This window comes from Ictalurus furcatus, chromosome 22 (genome assembly GCF_023375685.1).
Source record: "Ictalurus furcatus strain D&B chromosome 22, Billie_1.0, whole genome shotgun sequence".
Classification (NCBI taxonomy): domain Eukaryota; kingdom Metazoa; phylum Chordata; class Actinopteri; order Siluriformes; family Ictaluridae; genus Ictalurus; species Ictalurus furcatus.
The window spans coordinates 18040155-18067745 of NC_071276.1; the positions used below are offsets into that span (position 1 = coordinate 18040155).

At 41.5% G+C, this 27591-nt stretch overlaps 1 protein-coding gene across 2 annotated transcripts; it reads right to left on the reverse strand.

The window, feature by feature from the left end:
* Positions 1-1360: 1360 nt before the first annotated feature.
* rabl6b (RAB, member RAS oncogene family-like 6b) lies at positions 1361-27289 on the reverse strand. Of its 2 annotated transcripts, XM_053653849.1 has the most exons (17): positions 27145-27289; positions 24169-24518; positions 22929-23063; positions 19856-19903; positions 18135-18164; positions 16294-16346; positions 15655-15746; positions 15180-15320; positions 13883-13988; positions 11586-11689; positions 11139-11485; positions 9222-9384; positions 8458-8664; positions 8070-8358; positions 7051-7225; positions 6876-6934; positions 1361-6517 (listed from the first exon to the last, which is right to left on the reverse strand). In XM_053653849.1, the coding sequence occupies exons 2-17, from the start codon at positions 24299-24301 to the stop codon at positions 6320-6322; spliced, it is 2280 nt and encodes a 759-aa protein (XP_053509824.1). In that variant the 5' UTR covers positions 24302-24518; positions 27145-27289; the 3' UTR covers positions 1361-6319. The 2 variants fall into 2 exon arrangements, with proteins under 2 accessions (XP_053509824.1, XP_053509825.1); XM_053653850.1 differs by lacking the exon at positions 18135-18164.
* Positions 27290-27591: the final 302 nt, after the last annotated feature.

Sequence of the window (27591 nt, forward strand, 5' to 3'; positions counted from 1 at the left end):
ATCCTTTTTAACAACAAATGCAGTCTTCACAGGCAAAACCCAGGGCTCAAAACAAGACTAGACATTCAGAGCTATTAATTCTTCATACAATCAATTTAACAGGGCACACCTGGGCAGCAAGAAACACTTAGCGGTCACATGGTCCAGTTTTTGATCACTTGAACAAAATGCACGGGTTCAAACACAAGGTTCCGTGGTCTAAGTTGTTTAACACGTCTAGATGTAAATATGAGGAAATGAAAGCTGAAATTCTGATCTCAAACAAACTGAGTGTGTGTGTGTGTGTGTGTGTGTGTGTGTGTGTGTATTTTATATATCTGTACAAAAAAAAAAAAGCAAGCAACAGTTCTGTAGGCGGAAATGGCTTGTTGATTAGAGAGGTCGGAGAAAATAGCCAGACTGGTTTGAGCCAGCTGGAAGTCTAACTCGAATAATCTTCTGAGATGCTTTTCTCTTCACTACAACTGTACAGAGCGCTCGAGGCTGATGGGCCGCACCAGCAGAAGACATGTCAGCCAAGAACAGAAAACTGGGCAGCTGAAGATCTGGAAAAAAGAGAGGTTCTTCAACTGTCCAGATTGGGCGAGTCTGTGCCCACTGTAGAGTTCCTGTTCATGGCTGACAGGAAGAGAATCCGATGTATAGTTCTGCCTCGAGGGTTTACGTAATGCGTGTTCTGAAATGCTTTTAATGTGGTTATACGGTAGCCTTCCTGTCAGCGCTGGTCATTCTCTCACAGTATAATCACACACACACACACTCATGCATTCTCTCACTCTCTCACACACACTCATTCTCACTCTCTCTCTCTCTCACTCTCACCCACACACACACTCATTCATTCATTCTCACACTCTCACTCACACACTCACTCACTCGCGCGTATTAATAAAGTAGAAATGTTCCTGTCTTGAATGCCGAGTGACAATTTCTTGTAAAAACCACCTCTCAAATCTGATCTAAAATCTAATCATGCCCTGCTTTTCCTCCTCTTAAAATGTGCAATTTGCTTTTGAGTAAACATGACTGGTACTAATGGAAAGTAATGGAGGGGTGGGGGAAAGAAAAAAAAAAAAAAAAAAAAAAAAAATCAACAGCAGGTGTGACCGCTAAAACATTTTAGCACGACTTCCTATAACGAGTGAGTGCGAAGTGTATCCATCAAGCTGTTCATTTCAGTTCAAATGCAATGTAATGCTGAGAAATTCCACAGCTTTTATTTCCCCCCCCCCCCTCTATTCTTATTAGAAAGCCTGTGCCCTGTGACTCCTGCTCTAATAAAGAACGTTTCTTTATCTCTTGCACCACAGCTAAGTAAGTAAGTAAATAAATAAATAAATAAAGGAACAGGAAGCAAGCATGATGGACGAAAGTCCGTGCTGTATTTGTGTTTCAGTTTCACACAGTTTAAAGTTGTACGGAGTCGGACAGGAAGCCAGTCGTGAGTGTGCGCCTCTTCGAAAGTGCGGTTCGTTTCTTACGAAAGCCAAAGCCACTTGTGTGTGCGAGTAATTCTTTTATATCGTCATCTTCGAGTCTGAGCTCCACACCGAGACAGACACTCAAACCGAGTTAGTTACAGCCACATGAACACGGAGTAGCACAGTTTTCTCTCTCAAGTCTCTTGACCTGCTGTACACAGCGCTCAAAAAAAAAATCAATCAAACACAAAAACCAACAAGTGGAAATGGAACGTAAAGAAAGAAAAGAAAAGGAAAATGTGTTCATTGCACTTAACAGGGTTTGGTCTCAAGCATTAAGGGAATAAAGCAATAATAATAATAATAATAATAATAATAATAATAATAATAATAATAAAAGTGTGTTTCCACTGGTCATCAGCAATGCATAATGTATCTGAGAAAGCAAAACTCACAACGGCGTCACAACATCTGTAATGGAAATGTCTTTGGAACTGCAGTGTTTTTCATTTCTTACTTATTTCCTACCCACATGGTCATTATTTCTTCCATTACGGTCGTTTGAAGACCTTTCAAGCAGCTGCAGAGGGCAAGAGGTGTGCGTTTTGACATTTTAAAAAGGTGTAGTTCAGAAAATTAAACCCATTCACCTCAAATCTAGTCGATCAGCCGACATGCGTTCGGTGTCTGGCGCTAGGACACTCTTCCGTTTGATCTTAAACCCGATTCTTGGAGTTTAACCAAAAGATGTGATTAGAGGGCGATGGCTTTTGTTCGGATCTGTAAAATCCTTTCTGCCTACGTGTGCTGTGTGGAATCAGCGTAAAGGCTGAATTATATTTGCTTTTATCGATGTAAAGATGGCTGCCGTGGTCATCTGCGCACGCGACGCATCCGTGTGGCGCAATACCGACGTAAACAGCAGGGGCGGTAGAGCGCCATGCGACTCTGTCCACTCCTGAACCAATCAACTAGTGGTGTTGTGAGTCAAATCGCATACTTCTACTATTCTATCCCAGTATCGTACACGGACCCTAACCCGGTTTACTTATTCTTACGGATAGTATTTCAGTCATCAAACATAGTAAAATATCTGTTTTTGTGCACCAGTGTTCTGGATTTTGTAAATACTTTTTGAACATACAAAGGCGGGGTCTTCGTTTTGAGACACGGCTCACGACGACGATCATGACGACGGCAGAGAGTTTGACGTGGAAACCTGGATAAGACACGGGTGCCATCGCTGCCATCTAGTGGACATCGATTTTCATAAACAAGGTGAGGGTGTGAACAAAGTCGCTCGGGTCACGCTTGACGACTTGCGTCAGGTATGACCCGGCCTTAAAAAGCTTAAAGTTGCACGTCTGTTCAAGCTGTAATTACAAACAGGAAATGATTGCAATACTTCAGTTTCCGACGTCCGGTATCACTAAACATTCTGGAGTTGGCCTTGGACCGGCTTAGTTTTAGTCATCAGAGATTAGAGATGTAGTCTAGCGTCTGATCGCAGAAATGAGCGGGAAAATCAAGCAAACTCCGTAATATTCCGAGGATGTTCAAAAATTACCGCAGACTTGGGCCGAGATACGTCATGTGACATCATCACGACGCACGTTCAGCCAAAGCCCTCTTTGATTCACGTGCGTTGAACATAACAGTTAAAAGGTCTCGTTTACAACTAAACAAACTTCACTGGGAAAGACCGTGCGAAACAATCTCGTGCGCTTGCGATTTCGCAGATTCGAGTAGTTTTCCGCAAAACAGCACAAAACCAAGGTTTTAGGAATGTACTGAAGTAGCTCGGGCTACTAGCGGTGCAGCTGAATACAAAAACGCATATAGAGTCGGCCATCTTGGACAACCAGAACAGCCCCAACACAGTGCAGTTTGGTGTCGAGCCACACCACAAGCCCCTCTTTTCAACATCTGGCAGGGGAATTGTAATAAAATGAATGTGGACGATAAAGTTTAAATGCAGCGATGTAAATCCAGACTTGTATTTACAAAAAAAAAAAAAGTTAAAAAAGTTTAGGACTTGCGCTAGCTTCGGCGCAAAACCTAAACGCACCGAACGCATCTCGGCTGATGGACTACGGTACGGCGTTCTCCGAGGTGAGGAGAAAACGCCTCTCGATTCGATCTCATCAATCCACGACTTGGTTAAAAGATGCAGTCATATAAAGGAAATGGAAATATTCAAGACCTCGTAGCCACCGTGACTTGTTCATCATGTGCACACATCAAAATGGCGTCTTGTAGTACGACGCCAAGGTCGTTTCTCCGCCCGTTAGCTCGGCGACGAAATATACAGGAAGTGCAGTTGCCTCGACTTGCTCTTATAAAACACTGGATAGTTCAGAATGGCGACCAACCTGAGAGCGGAGTGAATTCTGAAAGGAGTTCAGCCAAAAAAAAAAAAAAAAAAAAAAAAAAAAGGACACACTTGATTAGCTGAGAAACGTTTCGTTCTCTTAAGTCCGTTTCTTTAGTTTTGCACTACACTTTCTAGCTACACCATCAGACGGTAACCTAAGCGTTCTCTATAAAAGCAGTCTTGAAGCTAAATCCCGTTCTTTCTACTTCAGCACACACTCTGACGTCACTCAAAACTACACTAGGAGGCGTGGCCTAAACTGTGAAGGCGGTGTTGTCCATTAGCGGCGATTTGGACGCTAAAAAAAAAATACCTTGTGTACGATGTAGATGTAAACGATCCGCATTCATTACTGCTCAGCTACTTTAGCCTCATGGCTACAGGGCGAATCTAAAAGCAGCTCATTTTATTCACGTACGAATCGTCTCGGCTGGTCGACTATCGACGATCTGGAGGAGACGTTTTGATATTTTTTTGGCTGAACTATTCCTAGAAAACAGGCCTACGTTTCCAATATACGTGAAAATCGTGGGGTTTTTTTGTTTTTTTTTGTTGTTTTTTTTTTGCAAGTCGTATCATTCCAAAATGAAATCTACAAGAACGTCTTTCTTGAAATTGGAGGAAAAAAAAAAAAAAAAACAATAAAAATAAGCATACACAGGCACAAAGTACAGTACACAGCACACGTCACCATTATACACCAAAACTAAATGTACAGAAAAGAACGCTAAGCCATGCCCTAACACCGACGATAAAAAGAGTCATGCGTTTACGACAGAACAGGCATGTGCCGATATTCCGTTTTATTTCCCCATGTTATCGCGACGTTGTGTTAGAAACGCGGTAGCTAGCCAGATCTCTGGTAGCTACCAAGGCTTTATTAGTGAAAACGTCGTTATTACACATCATTTCCGGAAAATTCTTTAACTCTGGGAAGGGGACGCACGTTATTTTTGACCTCCGTGCGTTTAAGCTACGGACTGGAGAAACGCACGGCCGCTTCGATGTCGGTCTTTTGTTAGCGACAATCTCGCCGGCTAACGTTAGCGATACGAGTGACACGATCATCGCCTCAAAACAGCGAACCGTATAGTCAGCGCTCTAGATTTAATAATCGACGATGTCTGTATCTTGATCGATCTAAAGTAAATACTTGTATATACAGTGTAACTCGTTTAAAGGTAAGAAAGGGTACTTTGTTAACCGTTGACGCTGGGAGGAGCCGTGTAGGTCTGATGCTACGCGCTGAACTCGAAGCTGGGGAGAGCTCGTCGGCTTTTCCTAGTCGGAGGTTGGAAATTCCGCGCAACGAGCTTGAGTTGCGATGCGAAACATCGAATACCGTGTCATTTTTGAATAGGATATACAACTAGATAGTAATTAGTTTGGAAAAAATTCCAAAAAGGTGTACCTCAGGACTCAATGCTAAGACCCCTTTACTTCGTTCCTTGCTTGGAATTTTGTTCTGGTTTCAATTGTTTATTCCATTTTATCGAGTTTTATCAACTTGCTTATCTATTGTTAATTGAGAAGCTTAATATAAAGCACTTGTGTGTTTATGGAAACTTCTGAGCATTAAAGGCAAGGTATACGTGGTCTTTTTTTTTTTTTTTTGGCCATCGCGTTCCACTATGCACCATGTTCCGAGCATCGATTGCAAGTTCTACGTCGTTGGCTTTTACTTCGTGGGAAATTATGGAGTCCTGTTACTAGGTCACGATCACTATTTAAATCGATTGTAATTACCACATAGACATTACCTTTTAAATGACTCGTTTGCATCAGAGGGCATTTTAACTACTAAGACAGAATGCTAAGTGTAAGAAACTTTAAAAAAAAAAAAAAAAATAATAATAATAATAATAATAATTCACGGACTTGAACAGAATTATGGGATTGCCTTCACTGCTATTCAACCTGTTCAAAGGAAAAAAAAAAAATTAACTCAGAAGACAGACATCCTTATACTGCTCGATAATGCTCTCCCGAGCTCGGCTAGTCTACCCTAACGATATCGGTGCCTGATAACCTAAATATCGTGATATACCATAAACCCGATTATCGGCACATGCCTACAAAATAACAGCTGTTAAATCGATGCAAAGTGTTTCGCTTCTGGAGTGGATACGGGAAAACAAACGAATAAAACAAAAGAAAACAAAACAAAAAGGGCAAAACAGATACAGTAGAAAAGCGAGTAGCCGGTCGAATCTTCACCCTGGGGAAGAAAGTTACATGCAGGATGCAGAAGATTTCAATGGCTTCTCCACTTATTGCAGCTGGAGTTGCGGGAGAATGATCCCTTCCCTCCTCTGTGGTGGGAATGAAACGCGATCGAGAGCGGGTTTTAACGTCATCACTCTCACTACTGTATCACACACACACACACACACACACACACACACACACACACACACACACACACACACACACACCAGACCATGTCGAGAACTGCGCTGCTGAAATGCCAATGACATGTCGAGGCCAGTAGTGCAGGTTTAAAAAATTCGCCACGTTTCGTCTTCTAGAGCTCCTCGTAGTCTCCTTCCTCTCTCTTCTCCGCTGCCTGTCCTCCAGCCAGGAAGGCCTCCAGATCGTCCAGCTCGCCCGCTTTCTTGCTCCGGGACTTTTTCTTTTTCTTCTCTTTCTCGTCTCCGGCTCCTTCCGGCTCCTCGCGCTCCTTCTTCTTGTGTTTCTTCTTCTTGCTGCTTTTCTCTTCGTCCTGGGGAGGAGGACGTGAACGACAAGGTTATACAAACCGCAAGAGAAGAATAAAATGATTATATCCGGGGGGGGGGGGGGAAAAAAATCCTGAAAACAAAACAGCTGAAACCATGCGTTACGGTTAGCTACACATAAAACTGTATGCCATTTCAGACAGATTAAAATGCAATGAAATGAAACAATATAACGACTAAAATTGACATTATTTTTTTTTTTTAAAAATCTGTGAAATTAAACGTAAACGTAAAGTTCTTTCCTCACGTAAAAATAAATAAATAAATAAATAAATCTACTACGGCTTATTTCTATCATCTGCACCCGCATAAAGACAAAAACAGACGCTCCATTCATTTCACCTCTTTACTCTTCTTCTTCTTTTTCTTCTTTTCTTTCGTGGAGTGCTTGCTTTCCTTTTCTGCAAAACAGACAATACCTGACTCAGCCCTTGGCACTCTCCACTTCATACGAGGTACGGATTAAAAAAAAAACGAAACAGGAAATGAAACGTAGTGCTACAGGAAGATGACTTGCCGTCTTGTTCGTCGCTGCTGTCTTTGCTCTTGACGCTTTTCTCCTCGAAGCCCAGGCCAAAAAGGTCGCTGTCGTTCTTGTGCTTGAAGGAGAGCACGGAGGACTTCGCGGGCTCGGCAGGGACGAGCTCGTCTTCCGAGAGGTCGGGAAGGTCAGACCTGGCACGGAAGGCGTCCTTCGTGAAAAGAAACGGGAAAAAAAAAAAAAAAAAAACACGTTTCACAACATTAAACATAACTATAATGGGATAAAAATTAAATAAAAAAAAAAAACCGTTTCATAACATTAAACATAACTATAATGGGATAAAAAAATAAATTGAAAATTAAAAATTAAATAATAAAAAAAAAAAACATGTTTCATAACATTAAACATAACTATAATGGGATAAAAAAATAAATTGAAAATTAAAAATTAAATTAAAAAAAAACACGTTTCATAACATTAAACATAACTATAATGGGATAAAAAAAATAAATTGAAAAATTTAAAATTAAATAAAAAAAAACACGTTTCATAACATTAAACATAACTATAATGGGATAAAAAAAATAAATTGAAAAATTTAAAATTAAATAAAAAAAAAAAACCCCCGTTTCATAACATTAAACATAACTATAATGGGATAAAAATAAATAAATAAATAAATAAATAAATAATTTTGAATAAAAACCCCGTTTCACAACATTAAACATAACTATAATTGGATAAAATTTTAAAAAGGCATGCCATACTATAACAAATGTAAATTTTAACTGCTGTCAAATTGTTGGGGTATAGGAGGAATAAAACATTTCGAGACGTGTCGTTATTGGAAAATAATCAACTTCGGAGCAGTAACAGTAACTCTTTCATGACGGGTCACGTCACACCACACCCTCGGTGATGATTTTCCTACTACAGCAGGCCGCCAAGTGCGTGGCCGCTCTTTCTGTCGTTGTTCTTGTACAACTCGATGCGGAAAATATAAACCGGCTTTCCGAAGTGAATTACTGAACCCTTGAACTGTTGTCTCTTACCTTTTTTACCTCTTTCTGCACATGCTCCTCGTCGCTCTCGAAATCGGGGTCGTCCATGACGAAGGAGAGCATCTGCTGAGCCACGGGGGCGTCGGGGTCCGTATCAGAGGAGTCGCCCTGAGGAGGAGCCGCTTTCGCTTTACCCTGCTTCGGAGGCGAACCCGCGTGTGCGAGGTGTACGGGAGTCGGCGTGAGGATCTGAGGCTCTGTGATCATCTGAGGCTGGACTGAAGGCACGGGCTTCGCGACTTTGGGTTTTTCCACCAGTGCTAAAGAGCTCAAATCGTCCCTGCAGGAGAGAGCAGGCGAAAGTTAATGCTACTGTACGTATTTAACTTGCAGGAAAGTGAAGATTCGTCTGAGGATAAATCTTAAACGCCGAGCTTACAGATGGCTGTCCAGCTGGATATCCAGATCTTCGTCCTTAGCCACGACTGGGTGGGCTTCATCCTCTTCCTCGTCGCTGGATAACGTGATGTTAAGATCTTTACTGGGGACTGAGGATCTGGGCTGCTGCATGGCCGCAGCATCGTCGGGGTCCAGATCGTCCTGAAACCCTGCGACCATGGGGTTCCCTGCTCTCCCTTCTCCATCACTGACGGAGGCGAAGAAAAAAAAAGAAAAATAAACAGTGCGGAACGCGTTAACATGAACGTAAACAAATCACTACGTTTAGGCCCATCACTGTGTTTACAGACACAGACTAGTCATGACCTTTAACATTTTCATGTAAATATCTCGAGTTGCACGAGTGCCATGGCGACGAAATGAAGCTCATGATGTCTTTGGTTCTAGATTAGACAGTGGAAACACGCGGTACGGTTCCAGATGCGGCCTATACGTACTGATCGTACCGTTTCTGCACCTGCCCTTCCCCCCTTTAACTGAAATCGTAGCTTTGACCACAGCTCTCATCTTGGACTGCGTTCATGAGGACTCTGCACTCACCAAGCTACATTTCAACCTTGACGGCAGGAACGGATACTTTCTATACGAGGAGAACGAGGCTAATTACCGGAGACTTTGATAATTAGCCTGGTTCTCCTGGGGTGGAGAAATAAATTCACAAAGGGTCTGTCAGGTTTGAACGCCCAAGTTATTTCCGAGTGAGTCTCCTTATGGTAAAGTGTGTGCTGCGAGCGTGCGCTGTACCTGTCGCTGTCCGCGGCGTTCGGCTGGGGCTGGTTGCTCATGCTGGGTTTGGCGCTGGAGGGGACGCCGTCTTCTAAGAAACTTTTATCCAGTCCTTCGTCTGGTACGAAGTCATCCACACTCTGCACAGTGGGCGGGGCTCGGGGAGCTGCTGGCTCCGCCTCTGCACCAACACAACAAAACAGATTTAAAGCGAGGGGAAAAAAAAAAAAGGCTTGGGGAGGTTTTAAAACTGTTAACCTCTGTGAATTATGTAAGTGATATGAAGAGCAATCAGACACTAAGTCTGTACGATCGATAATAACTTAACTCTTAACAATCAAACACAATCAAACGTGAGATGAGTGAACGGAGCTAGGCATTTCTTTATCCTGCAAAATGTTCCTCAGTTTTGTATGCAGATTAAAGCAGATTACAGCGACATTTCTTTACTAATAAAGCTCCAACTTATTCCCTGTATTTTTCCTACTCGGTTTTAAAAAAAAAGTAAAAAAAAAAAAAAAAAATTCAACATCCTGCTGATTCTTGGGGAGTTATAAAATTCCCCACACACCCAGAAAGTCATGCGATGTTCACGAGTCCTAATCCTTTGAATTATTCCATGTCTTGGAGCATCAAGCCCCAGGGGAACTCTCCAAATAGGAAAGTGTGTGTGTGTGTGTGTGTGTGTGTGTGTGTGTGTGTGTGTGTGTGTGTGTGGAAAGCACAAAGTCCTGAAGACTTTCTCCTGTCAGAAAACTTACTGGACATTTCATAAATGCTACATAAATGCCTCCTTATAGAAAAACTTCACCATATCAACAAGTACAGACTTTTTTGTTCAGTTAAATAACATGTTTTTAATCCTTTATATTATTATTATTATTATTATTATTATTATTATGCTTAGATTCTGTAGAAAATCTGCCTTCTGACCAATCAGATTCGAGCGCTGTGGTATAAAAACGATTGCGTCACAATACGTGCGGCAAATAAGCAACCTGATTTGTTAAAGTCCGTGAGCTCTCGATTCCCAGACAGAAAATAGAGAAAGAAGTGAGAATGGTTTTCTTTTATTGTAAACGATGTCCTTTCTGTTTTATATTACTGAGTCAGAAATGTCATTTTATCACTTTAATTAACGTTAAATAATGTGTTTTTTCGTCCCTAAACGTGTGCTGACTTTTGATGACGAGTCTTGCAGATATTAAAATAATCAAAGATTAGATTTTTTTTTTTTGTTCTATTTATTAGCTTGGCAAACAAGTACATAAGAAATTAAATCCACGAGCAGCAATTTCGGGGGCCAAGCACCCGGACCCGCTGAGCCGCATGTTCACACAGGAAAGCAGAGTCATAACGATAGGCAAAGGGAGAACGGTTTTGAATGTCAGAGTTCCTTTGATAAATTTGGTTTAGACAGGTCTCAAGATGTTGTGAGCCAAATTTGGTGAAGATTGGACAAAATATGGATGAGGAGTAACAAAAACGGTACTTGGATGGAAGCATGTTATTGGCATGTTATTGTAACGTTTGACCAGTAAGTGGCGCCGTCACAAAATTCAGTGCATAGCCTCAGGGTATGGTCCTAAAGCTGCCTACCAAGATTTGTGTCAGTGTGCAAGGTAGTTGCTGAGATGCAGCCTGACTTCCTATTTGGCTGCGTCGCTGTCGGATTTGTTGGCACGTTACGGGCAAACCGTTTGGAATATCAACATTCTTTTGGTAGCTTTTGTCCAGGTTGGTCTGAATATGATGTATGCCAAATTTGGTGTTGATTGGACTTAATAATTTGTACCAACCCACGGTGCTTGGCCCCCGAATTACACAAGTTATAACTTCCTTGAGATTCCTTCCTTCCAAGATTAAGACTATGAAAAGCAGATACACTCACACACTTCAACTCGCAGTGTGTATGTGTATGGAAGACACACTCACCCTGGGCAGCAGTGGGCATCTCAGGGGTGGCGGTCGCACCGAACAGCCTGGAGATGAAGCTGCGTTTCTGCGGCTGCTGAGCCGGAGACGGAAACGAGGCAGAGGCAGAGGCTGGGGGAAGAGCAACGGGAACCTGAGCTTCCACGGATGGTGAGGTGGAGGGTAACTGCGGGTTCAGGGTCTGCCCGATGACGGGGGGTTGCTGTGGAGTGCCGGGGCTGGAGCTGCCCGTGGAACTTGCGCCAGCTGGGACCACAGGGGACTGCGAGCCTGACGACGGGCTCTGACCGTTCGCGTCACCGGGAGATCTGTAGCCTTTAGCACGCGCTTCCATCATCTCTAGGAATCTGCGAACATGAGCTTCAGGACATTAGTACAACCATCACAGTCAAATCTAGTTTCAAAATCAAGTTTGGATCGCGTACATATTCAAACACGCCGTCTTACATTTCGTAGTTTTGATCCTCGGTCTCCTGCTGGACCGTCAGCTCCTCTAGTGTAGCGTCGATGTCCAGTTGGTTGGTCTCCAGCTGCCGTAACAGCGTCTCTCTCTGCAGGCCAAAACGGGATTTGTTAAGTGCACAAAACTATAACAATCCCAGGGTCTTGAGTTCCTGAACATGAACATATAAGCAACAAACAGGTCGGCAACTACTGAAGAAGAACTAGTTCAGATATTTGACCTTGCTGTGACCTTGACCTTGTTTGGATCGATCCTGAAATCAATTAATCTGCTGGTTTCAATGATAATTCCAGACAAACCCATTGAACCAGACGTTCTCGAGAGAGAGACATCCCTCTAACGGGAATCCTGTACGGACGGACGCAAGGACGGACACACGGACAACCAGAAAACACGGCGTCCGTGTGTCCGTCTGCGATTCCCGTTAACGTGTTCTCTCAGGAACGAGTCGTCCTTCCTGTTTGGAGTATATTTTAAAAGGAATATTTCAGGCATACGCTTCAGTAACAAGGACTAGACATGTTGGTGGTGGATGAAGCCCCATCGATGCTATTACCATCGAGTTCTACTTGTGTTTCTGTTTGAGGTTTTTTTTTTTAAATTATTATTATTATTATTATTATTATTATTATTATTATTATTTTGGAAAACCTAGCGTTTGTATGTTTTATTATTATTATTATTATATAGTTTAATCACAAAATAAATACCACATACTGGCTATTAAATAAGGAATAATATAAGGAGGGAAAAATAAGGAAAACTGATTTTGAACAAATATTGCAATCAATGTATTTAACGACTCTCAACTTTTAAGTCTAAATGCCACTCTAAATTTTTTTTTTTTTTTTTTTTAAGTAAGGGACACTCGAAGAGGAATTAGATAAAATCGCAATAAATAAATAAATAAATAAAAAAGACTTGGGGTACACCATACTAGTGTTAGCTTTAGGACATATTTACAGTATGTTGTGCGCTATATGGAAACAGTTAACGAGATCAATTTCGGATCGTTTCCAACAAAAGAAATAAACTCTTTGTTTAGGCCTATTCATTAATTATATTCGCTAAATGTTACAGCATTCGCAATGAGCTAATTCTTTGTGGTTCAACCAAAAGTGGTTTTTAGGATGTTTTGGAAATTTGGACTTGCAGTGCAGTAGTAAGACACACGAACTGTGCGAAATATGTATCGTCACGAATAAAAACGCTGTTATAGGGGAAATAATTAATGACCGAGTGGTGGGATGAACTGGAGTTACCATTCTCAAACCACACCAATTTTGATTATATTCCAATAACAGCACAACCCCAATGCGCTGTATTCCTCTTACACCACAGCAATTTGCCAACAATTACAATTTTTATTTAATAACGTCCATGAAACAAGTTCGTTTCTTTTATCGGTTTCTCGACCAGGTAATACAACTTAAAAGCAGCTCGCGAAACCAAGAAACCGTAACGCCCAACATCCTGTCCTGAAGACTTTCCCGTGGCTGAAAACGTCCATTTTGGGTTTATCTCGAACTGTTAAAGCACCGACACTGGAGACTCCTTACATAAATCCTTACATAAATAAACGTCTCCTCCTTTGATCAGAAAATCAAATAACTTGTTAAATATCAGCAAGTTTTTTAATTATTAGGCTTCGGTTATGTTACGTCATACGAGTCCATGAGGACGAGCCGTTCCCGTAGAAACGATAACATCTCAGAACGAGCGCATGGGTATGAACCTGTGATCGATCTTCCTCACGGCCAGAGCTGCTGGTATAGAAAACGAATAAACACGTTCTGACCGATACAGATGGGAAAAAAAATCAAATAAATTGTATTAAGGAGGAAAATTCAAGTGTTAAAATCAACTCGGTGAACTTACTATAACTGACGGCACTCGGAGGTGAGAGGTGAAGGTAAAAGACCGCAGTCTGTCTGATTAGATTACAGTCTAGCAAACACGCCAAGACGTAAACTCGTAGCCTGGAGGGTTTGTAGGCTTTAGAGCTGAAAAGTTTGCCCTACTAATAAAGTGCACTGTAATGAGATCGTGAGACGAGTGGAGTTTGTTCGACGCTGCAGTGCTCGGGACTGCAGTCTGACACCACTGATCTAATTACTGCTGGACATTCGAGATACTTCTCACACACACACACAGCCCTAGATGAAATATTAAAGTGAGTCGCACAACGATGAACTCGAGTCTATACTCTAGAAACTAGAGCGTCAGCATAACAGAGACCGGGTGTCGGTGTTCTACGGTCCTAAATTCGTGATCCACTTACCTGAAGCTGCAAGAAAGGAATGTTGAAAAATCGGTGCAGGTATTTGAGGCCGAAGCCGTTTTTCATGGAAGACTCGGCGTAGTGGATGTAGGAAGAACCCAGTGGCCTGTTTGGGAAGAAGAGCGAAGTCATCAAACATTTATACACTCTACGTCCACATCCGCCAATCCGACGACGTCTCATCCGCCACGGAGCGTTTGAAGATACCGGTTTGAACTGAAGGATTGGATCGGATGTAGTTTCTAATCCGAACCATGGACATTTCTTTCATTCTTCGTTGTTAAAACTAGACAGTTTGTCAGATTGATAGATGGATTCCTGGAAGGTTGGGGCGGGGGAGGGTTTCTGAACGGTTTCCCTATAATCCACCGTGTTTTTAAATTGGATCGTTATATCTCTTAAATTATTTCATCATGTCGTCACGTCAAGGTGCGACGCATCGGTATAACCTCAAAATACAATGGACTAAAGGATTCTGCCTCAGCGGCTCCAGAGTCCCCCGGTTCCATCCTGAGCTTGGGTTACTGTGTTGAGTTTCACAGGTCTGTATGGGTTTCTTCCGGGTTTTCTGGTTTCAGCCTACCTCAGAAATTTAATAAATAAATAAATAAATAAATAAATAAATAAATAAATAAATAAATAAATAACCAGGAGGTGGACTGGCTATACTAAAGAACTAAATGAAATACCAAAAAAAAAAAAAAAAAAGTGGTGGTTTAAGTGGAAAAAAAGATCCAATTACAGAGTTCTGTCCAATATACAGAGCCCTGATATGTACATTGTACCATAATAAAAAAAAAGAAAAAAAAGAAAAAAGAAAGATTGCTCGGTTTTGCCGATTAATTACCATCGATCTGCAAAAGATCCACACCAGGGCTGGTGTTTTTCCCGGTTGCGTCCGTTGCGGGAGCGGCTGGGAGAATGGTCCACGGTCATTATACGGTACGAGAGCGGCCTCTAGAGGCGAAATAAAAACTATCGCTGACAATTTTGTTGTGTTATTTGAAGTGTTTCTCGAGACGTTTTGTAAGTCTCTATTTTTATTGGTTACTTTTTGGTTCGGTTTGGATGCATATAAAATGCATTTACTTTAATATTTAATAATAAATACACGTTAAAAATGTCGAGATTTTTCATATTTAAAAAGGACAGGACATTTTCATGGTACAGTCAGTGCTTATTTATACGTATTTGATTTGACACTTTCTGAAGGATATTTAAGCCTGGCGAGAAGTCAAAAGCACATCGCGTACTTCTTCCTCCTCCGAGATACAAGGCCCTGGTGTCTTATTCGTACCTGTTGAGGCTGTTGATGAAGTCTCTGATGTCATCGGGAAGGATGACCCTGTGCTCGCCCATGTCCCGATGATTACCCAGCACGCACACCGGCACGTGGGTCGGCACTCTGGGTAGCTCCCGCAAAATGTAGTTATAAGTCCTGTGAAGGAAAAACAAACCCAAAGAGAAGGGAGCGTTTAAAGAAGAAGCATACCACATTTCCTGTTTGTACAAATCTATTCATGTGTTTTCCCATAGCTTAATAACAGCAGGATTATCGGGAATCCCATGCACTGCACAAAGAAACTAGCGTTTCCCAGCTCTATCGCGGATTTAAACCTCCGCAAAAAAATGTGGAAATCTAACCTGTAACGTGTACATTTTTGGCTGAATTACTTCTTTAAGATAAAACCGACAGACATCGATGCAGCAGTCTACTTAAAAAAAAAAAAAACAAGCATACTGGCATTAAGAACCAGCTCTTTGTTTTCTACCATTGCTTTGTGATGTCGAACATCATGATGACGCCGTTACAGTTCTTATAGACGTCCAAAAACTCGGCGTCCAGGGCCATCTCGTTCTCAGCCTGCAAACACCATACATACACACGCAGGCAAAAACCACACCCCGTTGGAAAACGTAATAGATTTGCATACACAGTATATTACAATTGAATGAATTCTCTAGTAACAGGACGGGTTCCGCATAAACAGGTTTAAAAAAAGAAAAAGCCCGTATAATCATAACGATATGGTGAAGTTTTCTGTGGAGGTTTTATGGAAGGAGTCTCCAGTGCCAGCGCAGAGGTAAAGCTGTAACTGACATTCCACAACATGAAATATTTAACTATAAAAAAAAAAAGATAAATAAAAAGAAATGTAATTGTTTGAAAGTTAGTGTCGTATGAGATGAATAAAACTCATAGCTGCATTACACCACTACGTCATGATTTGATTATTTTCCTATAACTGCACGGGCCCGGGCGTTTCATTCCTTACGTATTTTACTCGTATTCAAGGATATATTGAGAGCATACGACAATATGATTCATTTCTACATTGAATATCGCAGTGATCCGATACCACTGCCGAGTTTCCCCTTCGCGATTAAGTCTTATGAGCGATTCGTTTTACCTCCTGAGGATCATTCTCAAGCTTCAGGGTGTCTCCTCGCTTTTTACCCCTGCCTACACAAACGGAAAAAAAACAAAAAAAAAAAACAAGAAAGATGAGATGAAACAAGTCTATTAAGCACAAACACTCAGTGTTAGAAGCTGCTCAGTTGAATTACACAAACAAAAAATAAAAAAAAATTTTAAAAAATTAATCAAGAGTGAGCAACATTTACTAGCCACATCAAACTGTAATGCAAACCAACACTTGAAGGAACGGCTCATCAAAAAGTTGAATTTTTTTTTAAATCTACAATGCGGTCGATCAGCCAAGACGTATTTTGGGGCCTGACGCTCAGAGCCATGAGGGTAAAGTAGCTAACGAGTCTTTTTTTTTTTTTCCTTTTCCCCTCTTTCTTTCTTTTTCTGTTAATATCCGACATTAAATTACAGACGGATACGGAACGCGTATGCACGGCAACCAAAACGAACTCGGCAGCGTTCAGTTCGGATTGGTTTTTTACGTGAGAACGTGAGGTAACGTACTTATTACGAGACCATCTCTAGGATTTTAGTCCTATACTTCTAGAATAACCAGGTGCATCTTTTTCCCACAATTTAATTCAAAAACTGGGACTTTCATATATTCTACATCCGTTACGCATGAAGTGAAATATTTCAAGCGTTTGTTTTTTGGTTTGTTTGTTTCAATCTCGATGATTACGGCTTACGGCTCACGGAAATCAAAAATCCAGTATTTCAAAGATATTAGAATAAATCATTCGGATGCAGCGATGGCCTTGGGACTGCAATGACCACATACAGTTTTGTTCTCAGGTCTCCTTTAGTGAACGGTGGACTAGTTCAACAAACAGACTTCATGTAAAAACCATAATGAAGTTTCTTTTACTCTCACACTATCCGTCGTTACCCGGATGAGGACGGGTTCCCTTCCGAGTCTGGTTCCTCTCAAGGTTTCTTCCTCATATCATCTCAGGGAGTTTTTCCCTCACCACCGTCACCACCGGCTCGCTCAATAGGGATAAATTCACACACTTAAAATCCGTATCCTGTGTTTATACGTTTCTGTAAAGCTGCTTTGAGACAACGTCCGTTGTTAAAAGCGCTATACAAATCAAACTGAATCGAAATTATGATACAGAAATGTCCCGATGACCCGAGAAGAGCTTGAAAGACCTGCGAAGGTTTCCTGAGGCTTTAATCTCTCAATCTGGTTCAGTACGCACAACCACAATCACGGGCACGATGAAAGTTTCATTTGGAAATCAAGGTCTCGGAGTCGGATCGGGCGCTACGTGTATTCGTGTGACTCCGGCGTGAAAATGAAGACGCAAACAAACATCAGACGCCAAAAAGCGTCCCGGCTGATCGACCGACCCGGTGAAAGAAAAATAACGTTAATGGATCCCCGAATTCAATTTCCATGCTAAATTCAGGTTGGATTTTTACTTTAATTAATTAATTATGTACTTAAATAAACCCGTATATTTTTCAATGCCAAATAAAAATCGAACACTGTGAACTTTGGGTTAGAAAACTGTGTTAGTCTTATTAATCAGAGCGGGTGTATTATTTTATGTAATATCCTTTGGGGTATGCTCTGCTCCGTGTCGCACACTGTTATAGATCTTTGGCAGGCAGACCCTCAGACACGACCGGGAGTTAAATCCACTTTAATCCGACTGCAATGCAATGAGTGAAAAGTGGCAGCTGTGTTTGCACCGAGATAACACACACACACACACAGCAAAAACGCACACACACACACCCACCCACACCCGTTAGATACACACACAACTAAGACCAATGTCTATCAATCTCTATGCAGAAGTGGTTTCTCACCTACACCTTCAGGAAGAGGGATTTTTTGGCCTGGGTGCACAGTGAGAGCAGAGCAAGAGAGACAGCATTAATACACACGGCGAGTCGGCGTGCGTGGGCCGAGCGGCTCGGTAAACCGGGCCGTGCTTTAATAATGCATCTGACGAAAGCATGGCAATGGGGATGGGTGTAACACGAGCATGCAGAAAGCTACATTCTCTCTAAAACACTGGAAACGATACACATCCACCATCTATACCTTTTTTTTTTTTCCTTCCTTTTTTAAAACATTGAACATCAGCACAGTTTAGAAGTACGCAGGTATGTGCCGATTAATGTTATCGCCACACCGAGTTAATCAATTAATTCATTAAACAACCACCTGTTAAAGCGTGCTCTTATTAAACGTGATTTTGCCTCGAAAGGAACCTGATTGGGCATTTCACAGCTTTATTTACTCATGACTCCATGTGAACTTGGTATAAAGAATGGCAGTGTGGACAGCAAGTAGGTTTACATGCACGTACGTCTATAGATCACTTTTTTTTTTCTTCTACAGACAAACTGTATGTAGCTCTACAGTTTCTACAAAAAAAATGAATTAAAAAAAAAAAAAAACACGCTGTTGAGTGTATAAGTTTGCACCCCCATATAATTTATGCTTAAATAGAAAGATTGTAAAACAGACCTCTATTTTATGAATTATTTACAAAATATTACGTTCCAAAAGGTTTTAAAAAAAAAAATTTTAATGTCTGCACTTCCTCCAAGACATCTAAACACTAACCAAATTTTTTTTAAAAATTGGGATTGGATTATTACCACTAACAGTATCCAAAACGTGCGTACATTCAAGATATTAGAATATACTATACTAATATCTAATAAATGAAACTGGTGGTTTTGAATTCTCGAATCTGATTGGTCAGAACGTGCTGGTGAATCTTCTAGAGCTGAACAGCAGTAGTGCAGTTGAAAAATATATATGGTTTCCATAGTAACAGCTTACACGGGACTTATATTAATTGAGGGAACGGCGGTTCATGGCTGCTGTAACGTAACCGATAACAGGAACTAACTTCACTTTAAACAGATTTTTTTTTTTAAATAAAATACAATGTGTTCTTCATTAATAATTTAAATATTATAATCATTACCACAAAAAAAAAATTCTAGGGTATAAGAGCAATAAAACGCGTTAGGATGTCCTGCTATTGGAAAATTTTGTGTTTTATTCCTTACAAATTCAATTGATGTACGGTAGTTTTAAGCGTTAATATCTTAACGTACACTATTAAATCATTGGGATGGGAGGAAAGCTCCGTCAATCCGAACACCTTAAATGTCTTGCTGCTATAAATTACGTTTACGTTTATTCGTTTAGCAGACGCTTTTATACAAATTGCATTACATTGCAATACATTGCCGTCTTCGTTCGGTGCGAGGGTGTGCAAACTTTTGCATTGGATTGCAATCTTATCAGAGATCATTATCGTGCATGTGAACCCACTAAACGTTTAAGCGACTCATTATTATCGGCACATACCCGTTATTATTTTTTAATTGGATGCAGTCGACTCCATACGTTTTTGAACAAATGCATTAAACGACTAATCCCAAAATAATCCCAAAATCTCAACTGAGCCTGTAACAGTTTTTAAGCTGTAAAAATAAATAAATAAATAAATAAAAAATAGAAATGCAGGGGGGGATTAAACCAGCCTGCGGTTTATCAGACTCACCTTTATCCACGACGTCCCACACCTCCACTTTCACCACGTCATCAGTAGCTGTGAAGACACCACCACAGGAATGAGGGGAATAGACCCTTTCTACAGTCCGGCAGGCTGCTGCAAAATGACTATACGCTAGATCGACTATACTAGACGCTTGATACCGATATTAATAACAAAATGAGTAAACCTACTTAGCATTAATCCATCAATCAATCAATCAAATTCAGCTCTGTTTGTGTTTCCCTGATTTACAGTACATGGTAGCCATGAACTGCGAACTTGTGCATGTTCACGTACTTAAGCTACTAAGTACTAACGTTTTTGTTTTATTTTTATATATACCGTTAGCTAGATGATTTGAAATGAAGCGGAAATGAGTAGGATTTCACAGCGTCAGATTCCTTCGTCGTTAATGACCGATAGCACACGATTATCAAGAACACCACACGGGGTAAGAGCTGATATGGTCGCACACTCCAGGATCGCAAAAACGAACGCAAAATCGAGCAAACTCCGGAATATTCGAAGGAGCGTGCAATTTTTCTAAATTACAGCAGATTTCCCGTAGATTCGGGCCGAGACGCGTCACGTGACGTCATCACGGCGCGCCTTCGATTCACGGAAGCCGTCTCCGGTTCACGTGCGTCGAACACGAGTACAGCTAAAAGGTGTCATTTACCGGCAAACTTCACTGCGAAAGGCCGTGCAACCGCAACGATTTCGTGCAACTGCAATTTCGCCGATTCAAGTCGTTATCTGCAAAAACAAAACGGCGAAATCCTGTACGGACCGATGTGCCTTAATTCAATAAATGATCTAATCTAATTAGGCTAGTCTGATAATGACAGACTGAATGTTTACGCCAAACGGCCTGCGGTATTCATCTTCCCGTGTGGCTCTTGTGAAATCAAAACGGGCAGAGGAACGCGCACGAGTCCTTCACGCAGTTCGGTCTGGACCTGCGTCTGCACCAGACAGCCCAGTCACGCCTCATACAGCTCAAATAGCTGCTTTTGATTCGTTTCCAGAATCGCTTCGAGTGAGAAAGCAAAACTAAAGCAGATGCAGATCACAAAATCTAGACTAGGTGCATATGAAAACGTGTGTCTCGATGTAGGAGATGTGTTCGTACGGACAAACACAATAAACAGCTTCGATTAGACAGGTTCTAGCATGTCCGTCACGCTGAACGTCGTCTAGCAGGGTTGTGTAACCGACACTGCTACGTATTGGTATTGGGAGACTGCGTACTTCCACGACGAGACCTCTAAAAGCTACTGATCTACTCTAATCTACTCTAACGGAGGCTAAAAACGCCCAAGAAGAGTTTCTTTACCTGGTTGTGCACCTACAGCAGGTAATAAATTACACAAGGGAAGACAAGGGAATAGATAACAGTACGCATTATTTGGCATTATACCACATGCTCGATTCTGATTGGTCAGAAGGTGTTTATTTTCCGATAACACCCCATCCACCCCCAGCATCATATTAGCACAGTGTATGTACAATACAATACAAATACAATGTACATTGTCTTTTTAAATGAAAAGTCCACGCTGAAACACCATGAGTACGTTTCTTGAACATCTGTAGGAAATTCTGGCGTGACGTGTTAGATCTTTTGGAATAATGGTGCTTCTAGCTCCAATACAGTTCCACAGATGTGTAGAATCGATGCCAACGCACCCTGAAGCTGTTCTGGTGCCTCGTCGTGACCTAACACCTTCCTAAAACAACTGACGTTGAGTTTTCCTTTAATTTGTCACACGTCTGCCTAGGAACGTGCACTCTAGAACACCTAAAAATCATTAGAACGTTCACCTTTGTTTATGCTTATATTAGAATATATTTAGTGACGTCACTAGCTGAGCTTCTATACAGCCCCGCCCCCATGTCGGTTTTCATACAGTCTCAATGTGACCCAAACATGAATTTCTATAGTATAATATAATATAATCAATTCGAGGGAGTTTTCAAGTATTTTGTAGCCAAGGACGTCTTTAACTGTAAAATTCGTTCAACTGACCCCTTATGGTTATAACCAGTATTTAAATGTGAACAATAATAAAAAAATATTTTGTGTAGTTAATCTACCCACAGATGACTGAGGTTTGGGTTAAGCCTAATGAAGTCCAGCGAGTCTAATAAGAATGAAAGCTGCACGCAGTATTTATGGGATCTCGCACACAATTGTGCAAACAGGTCTTAAAATGATATGATCCCAATTTGGTGATAGTCTCTAGTCGTTAAATTTGTTGCATAACCTCAGGTCATAGTCCTGAAGACACGTACCAAGTCTCATGACGATGCGTGAAGTCGTTAATGAGACACAGCGTCACTTCCTGGTTGGCGACTTCGTCGGCAAATTCGTCGGCTTGTTACTCGAGTTTCGAAAATCTGAATTCCATCCGATAACTTTTGTGCGGATTGGTCTGAAGACGTTATGAGCCAAACCTGGTGAGATTTGGACAACATTTGTCCGAGGAGCAGCGGAAAAACTGTTTTTAAGATGGCTGAAATTCTAACTGGGCAGAAATTGACGTCATGGTGTTTGTTGAATTCGGCACGATCCGGGGAATCCAGCGACACCTGGCGTTGGCCGCACGGATCAAGTTGTGCGCATAAACATACTTGGAAATTTGACCATATTTTGACCTGTGGATGGCGCTAGACCTTCGGGAGCATGGGGCACAGATTTGGTGCATTTGTAGCTCAATATATCCTGAAACTTTGTACCAAATTTCACAAATTTTTACCACATGGATGCCACATGGGCTGCCATAGAGAGTCTACCCAGAATAATAATAATAAGCAGAAAAACAGTAGGTGCCTTGCACCATTGGTACTTGGCCCCTAATAAACCACGGACCCTATGTGGCCATGTTTCTCAGAACCCCTGCATTATTGAACTTATAAACTTCCGTGAAATAAATCTCCCAGAATAATATACATCTTTTTTGTTTATTCATCATTTTTACATTTCCCCCAACCCCCCGGCATGGTGCAAACGATATAATTACCCCGTATAAAAGTATTACTTTTCGGGAGCAGAACAACGCTGGGTTATAACACTTACTCTTGTAGTTCCAGTGGATGCTGGTGACCTGGATCTCCTGCGTAGGGATGTACTCCTCCTGGAACTTCCCTCCCTGCAGACGCTGCCACAGTGTGCTCTTCCCCGTGTTCCTGTCCCCGCGGATCACGATCTTCACTACACCACACACAACGTCAGACTTAAACACCACGGCCGACTCGACCAAGTGTTCACTACTATCCAAATATCTAGTGTGTGACGAGCGAGTCGTGTAGAAAATTCCTTCTAGTGATGATAAGATGCGTTCGTGATACATTAAATAGACTCTTGCTCATCAGGGATCAAGATCTTTGTGACGACGGCTATTATTTTAAAAAAACAGCATACAAATTTAAAATAATAATAATAATAATAATAAAAGACACACTAACTGATTGGCTAGAGCACGACGCAGGCTTCGGTTGAGTCAGAAATGCAAAAACGTCAACGGAAACATTTTCCAAAATCGCAGAAATCTCAGCCGATCTGATCGCAGGTTTAGATTAACGCCCTCGTCCTGATTCCTCGGGAACGTTTAAGACGTCTAACTCGTTTCTATAGCAACAATTCGCACAGGGACGCTACGGATTATAAAACAGATTCGAAAGACGTAGAATCGTAAACATACGTTCGCTGATTTTGAGGAGTTTTCCGTAAGGAGACCTTCATTTACGAGAAGGAGTCTCCAGTTTCGGCAAGTTTCTCCAAGAAATAAAAACACGGGGGGAAACAAACGAACAAATTTAAAAAGCGGCTGGTGTTCTAACTAGTACTTAAGAACCAGGGAACCAATGGGAACCAGGTTTCGCAGATGTTCCACAACGTTACGTGTAACTACAAACGGATAAACAGTACACGTCGGCCTCTAGTTAAAATTTTTTTCATTGCGATCATTGACGAACTGTAACAGTAACGCCGCTTCACGCCGTTGATCGTCTTCCTATAACGGCACACCCGAAGGGTTTCATTTCTTCATTAATTCAGTGCAAGGCACGTCACGGCCCCGGCTCGAGAGAGCGAGAACAATACGACCCACTTTTCTCTCCAGCTCCGTCTCGGACTGAACCGTTCCCTCAGTAGGGATAATCCGCTCCAAATCCACTCCACTACTTGAGTAAACCACTTCTCACATGATTTAAGAAATGATGTCTGTCTTAGTTATCACCTCGGCAGACTGGCGAGTTCATGTTCGGGGGAAATAAATAAATAAATAAATAAATGAACGAATAAACGGCAGACTCACTGTTGTACTGAACGCCTTTGGCGAATCGTCTCTGCAGACTCTGATTCATGGACTGCAGTCCCGCGGGAATGTTCTTCTCCCGCTGCTGGACAGGAGTCTCCGAACCGACCAGCTTCTTCAGAGCAGAGAACATCTCGACGTCGTGATGCGGCTTCGAATTGAACTTCACCGGGGGTCAATCAGGGTTTAACTCGCAGGCTGCTTTCGACTGCACGCTTTCACTGCTTATCTTCCATGATGGAGAACATCCGTTTTATAACTCATAGAGAAACATAACTCGGAATAAACTGTGGCTGTATCCTCATTGATGAATGTCCTGTGGTGCCTCCATTGACCTCAGAAGATATAACCTGTTCAAAAAAAATTACAAATATATATATATACACACACACATATATATAAATCTAAATCGGAGGACCCTTTGAAATGATCACCTAGTCGCGGGTTCACAGAATTAATCCACCGAAACGTTTAAAAACACAAAGCTTTGACAATCCTGGTGTATGAACACTACCGGTTAAAAAGTTTAGACACACTCATTCTTTATTTTTATTTCTTTTCCCATGTTTTAGAATAATAATAATAATAATAATAATAATAAAGTCATCGAAACTCTGGAGTAACACAAGTGGAACTATGGGAATTATGTTGTGATAAAAAAAGAAAAAAAATCCAAAATAAATCAAAAATAATTTAGTATTTAGGCATCTTCAAAGTAGACAGGTTTTTTGCTGAGAATTTCCAGGAATGTATTCTCGGCGTTTTCTCGAGCGATTTCTTGAGGAATTTCCCTGAGATGATTTTTAAACAGTATTAAAGGAGTTCCCACCGACGCCGGACTCTTATCGCCTGCTTTTCGGAATATTTCCCTCCGAGTCGTCGGTTTAAAAATATATATTTTTGTGAATAAAACGTTAGCTTTCTAATGAGAGAAATGAACACGTCGGCACGATTATATTTTGTCTACAACACCGATTTCGCACATTTAATCACAGACCTTCGGATCAAAATCGTGAGACACGTTTCAGTCGAGCGTCTACAAACTTTTGACCGGTAATAAGAACAAAAAAAATGGAACAAAAAGCTCAAAATTCCCCAATTTTGGAGAAATGGGGGAACTTTTCCATGGCGGGAGGTGTTGGGGGCTCGAATCCCGACTCCACCCTGTGTGTGGAGTTTGCATGTTCTCTCAGTGCTTCGGGGGTTTCCTCCGCCAATCCAAACACATGCGTTGTAGACTGACTGGCGTTTCCAAATTGTCCGTACTGAGAGAACGTGTGCGCGATCGTGCACTGCGATGGTTCGCACCCCATCCAGGGTGTCCCCTGGGATAAGCGGTATGAAAAAAATGGTCGGATGGACGGATAAATTCCCCAAAGAATCTCTTACACTGCCAGTATTTATCACGTTGTTGTTGTTATACGATAAAAACTCCAACTAGCATGTCAGTGTGCAGCGCTGCTTAGCCAAAACCAGATTTTCCGTACTCGTCCCCTCGACCGAGATCGTTCCGAGCGCACTTATGACCGTTGCTGCGTCCCGATTCGCCTAGTATCCGTTCACCTAAACAGTATCCGAGATTAAAATTAGCGTGTCCGGAATCGTCGTATGTTGAAATGAGCGTCCCAAAGGTACCCGGATGGTCTACAATTTCCATGGATCCGTGGACACTTTTTCAGCTAATGTTGACTCCTTGCGCGAGCGTGGGAGGAGGAGGAGGAGGAGTTTTGTGACGGTTTGCATCGTCGAATTCAACCTGCAAACATGGCGGACGAGTGTAACTTCGGCGACGCCTCTTCAGTGTTTCAGTGACCGTAAAGAACGTAAAAGGTTAAGCACTAACCAAAGTTTTTTATCGTGACATATTAACAGATTAATAGCTGGATGTTGTGTAAAAAGAGTACCGCGTTCATCTTGTAGGGTCAGATGAAGAAGAGACCGAGCAACGACGTTCTCTTCCGTTACATGACGTGTTAGTACGTCTTGCGTACTCTTTTTGCTACACACTCAAATGTATGCACCTTTTCCTTCACAAAAACAGTGCATACTTTTAGCCTGTAGTATAAGTAGGCGAACTGGGACACCGTGTGTGCGAGTTGCAGTAGCTCTTGGGTCGTTCGAAATAAACTTCTGAAACAAGGCTAGGAAGCCAGAAACATGCAAGACGTCGAGCTTTCTGAATTGACAGGAAGCTGAGACACCTGCTCGTCCTTGTCCTCGTCCTGATTGGTCGGATGCTGGCGGTCCACATCATTTGCTGTTTCCCCAAAACACAAGGCACCACAGAGACCGGAGTACGACTTAGCATGCCTTAGAAATCACTGTATTATCTGATTACAACAGAAACACTGTATTAAAGCAGGGTAACCACTAGATTAACAGAGTACAGGCGAACTCAAGATGTCATCAAGATTAATGCATTGGTTTTTCTTTTTAAATTAGCAGTTGCATGGGGTGATCCTTGAATCATATGTAATAAAATATAATATATAATAATATAATATAATAAATGTTTATGAGAGACTAGCTAAAGGGAATACACCTCTGCAGTGCAGTGACCTATAACTGGACTCTTATTACTAACGATTTCTCAGTTTTACATTTTGTAAGCTAGATTATTATTTTATTAACCAGACTCTATATCATACATGTTTCCTAACAGATACAAATACAGTGGGTTGATTTAAAAAACGAAGAAGAAGAATAACATGAAAACACCAATATTTCATGAAGACTGTCCAGGAAGTGGGCTGGATCCCGAATAGCTCTTTAGTCCCTACGTAAGAGCGCTACATAGGGTCTGAGATCATGGTTTAAGCACCCTACGTAGTGCACTATTTATCAACATGGCGTCATTTGGGCTTCAGCCAAGTAGCGATACGCTAACCAAGCTAGCTAGACTAGCTATACAGAACGAGTCATTATTATGATTCATTAGCGCTACTATACTAGTTATAGGGATGAAGTTGTACTTACTCTAAAAGCACAGTTCGCGTTCATAGTGACCGCATCGTATTCATGTTTCTTAACGACTGATGGCGAGACACATCCATATTCCAGTACGGACACATCAGCATACAAATGCCTGTAGTCGACTATGGGGCGGGGCTAAATGTGTGAAGCGTGAAAGCACACTGGAAAACAAATCCCGCCTCCTGCGCTACCATTGGCCGGAGGTAACAACCCCGACTTCAAGCTGTCCGATGATTGGACGGTGCAAACGCCAGTTTAGAAACTATAGAAGGCTGGTAAACGCGATGGATAGAAGACCTAGCATGGCGGCTACAAACGAAATCGCCAATATTTTTTAAAATCACAATATGTGTAATAAAATACACAAATCTGAACTATAATAACATTAATAAAGTTCTTTTTTTAAAAAAATAATTACTTAATACCGGCTGGATTAGGAAGGTAAGATAC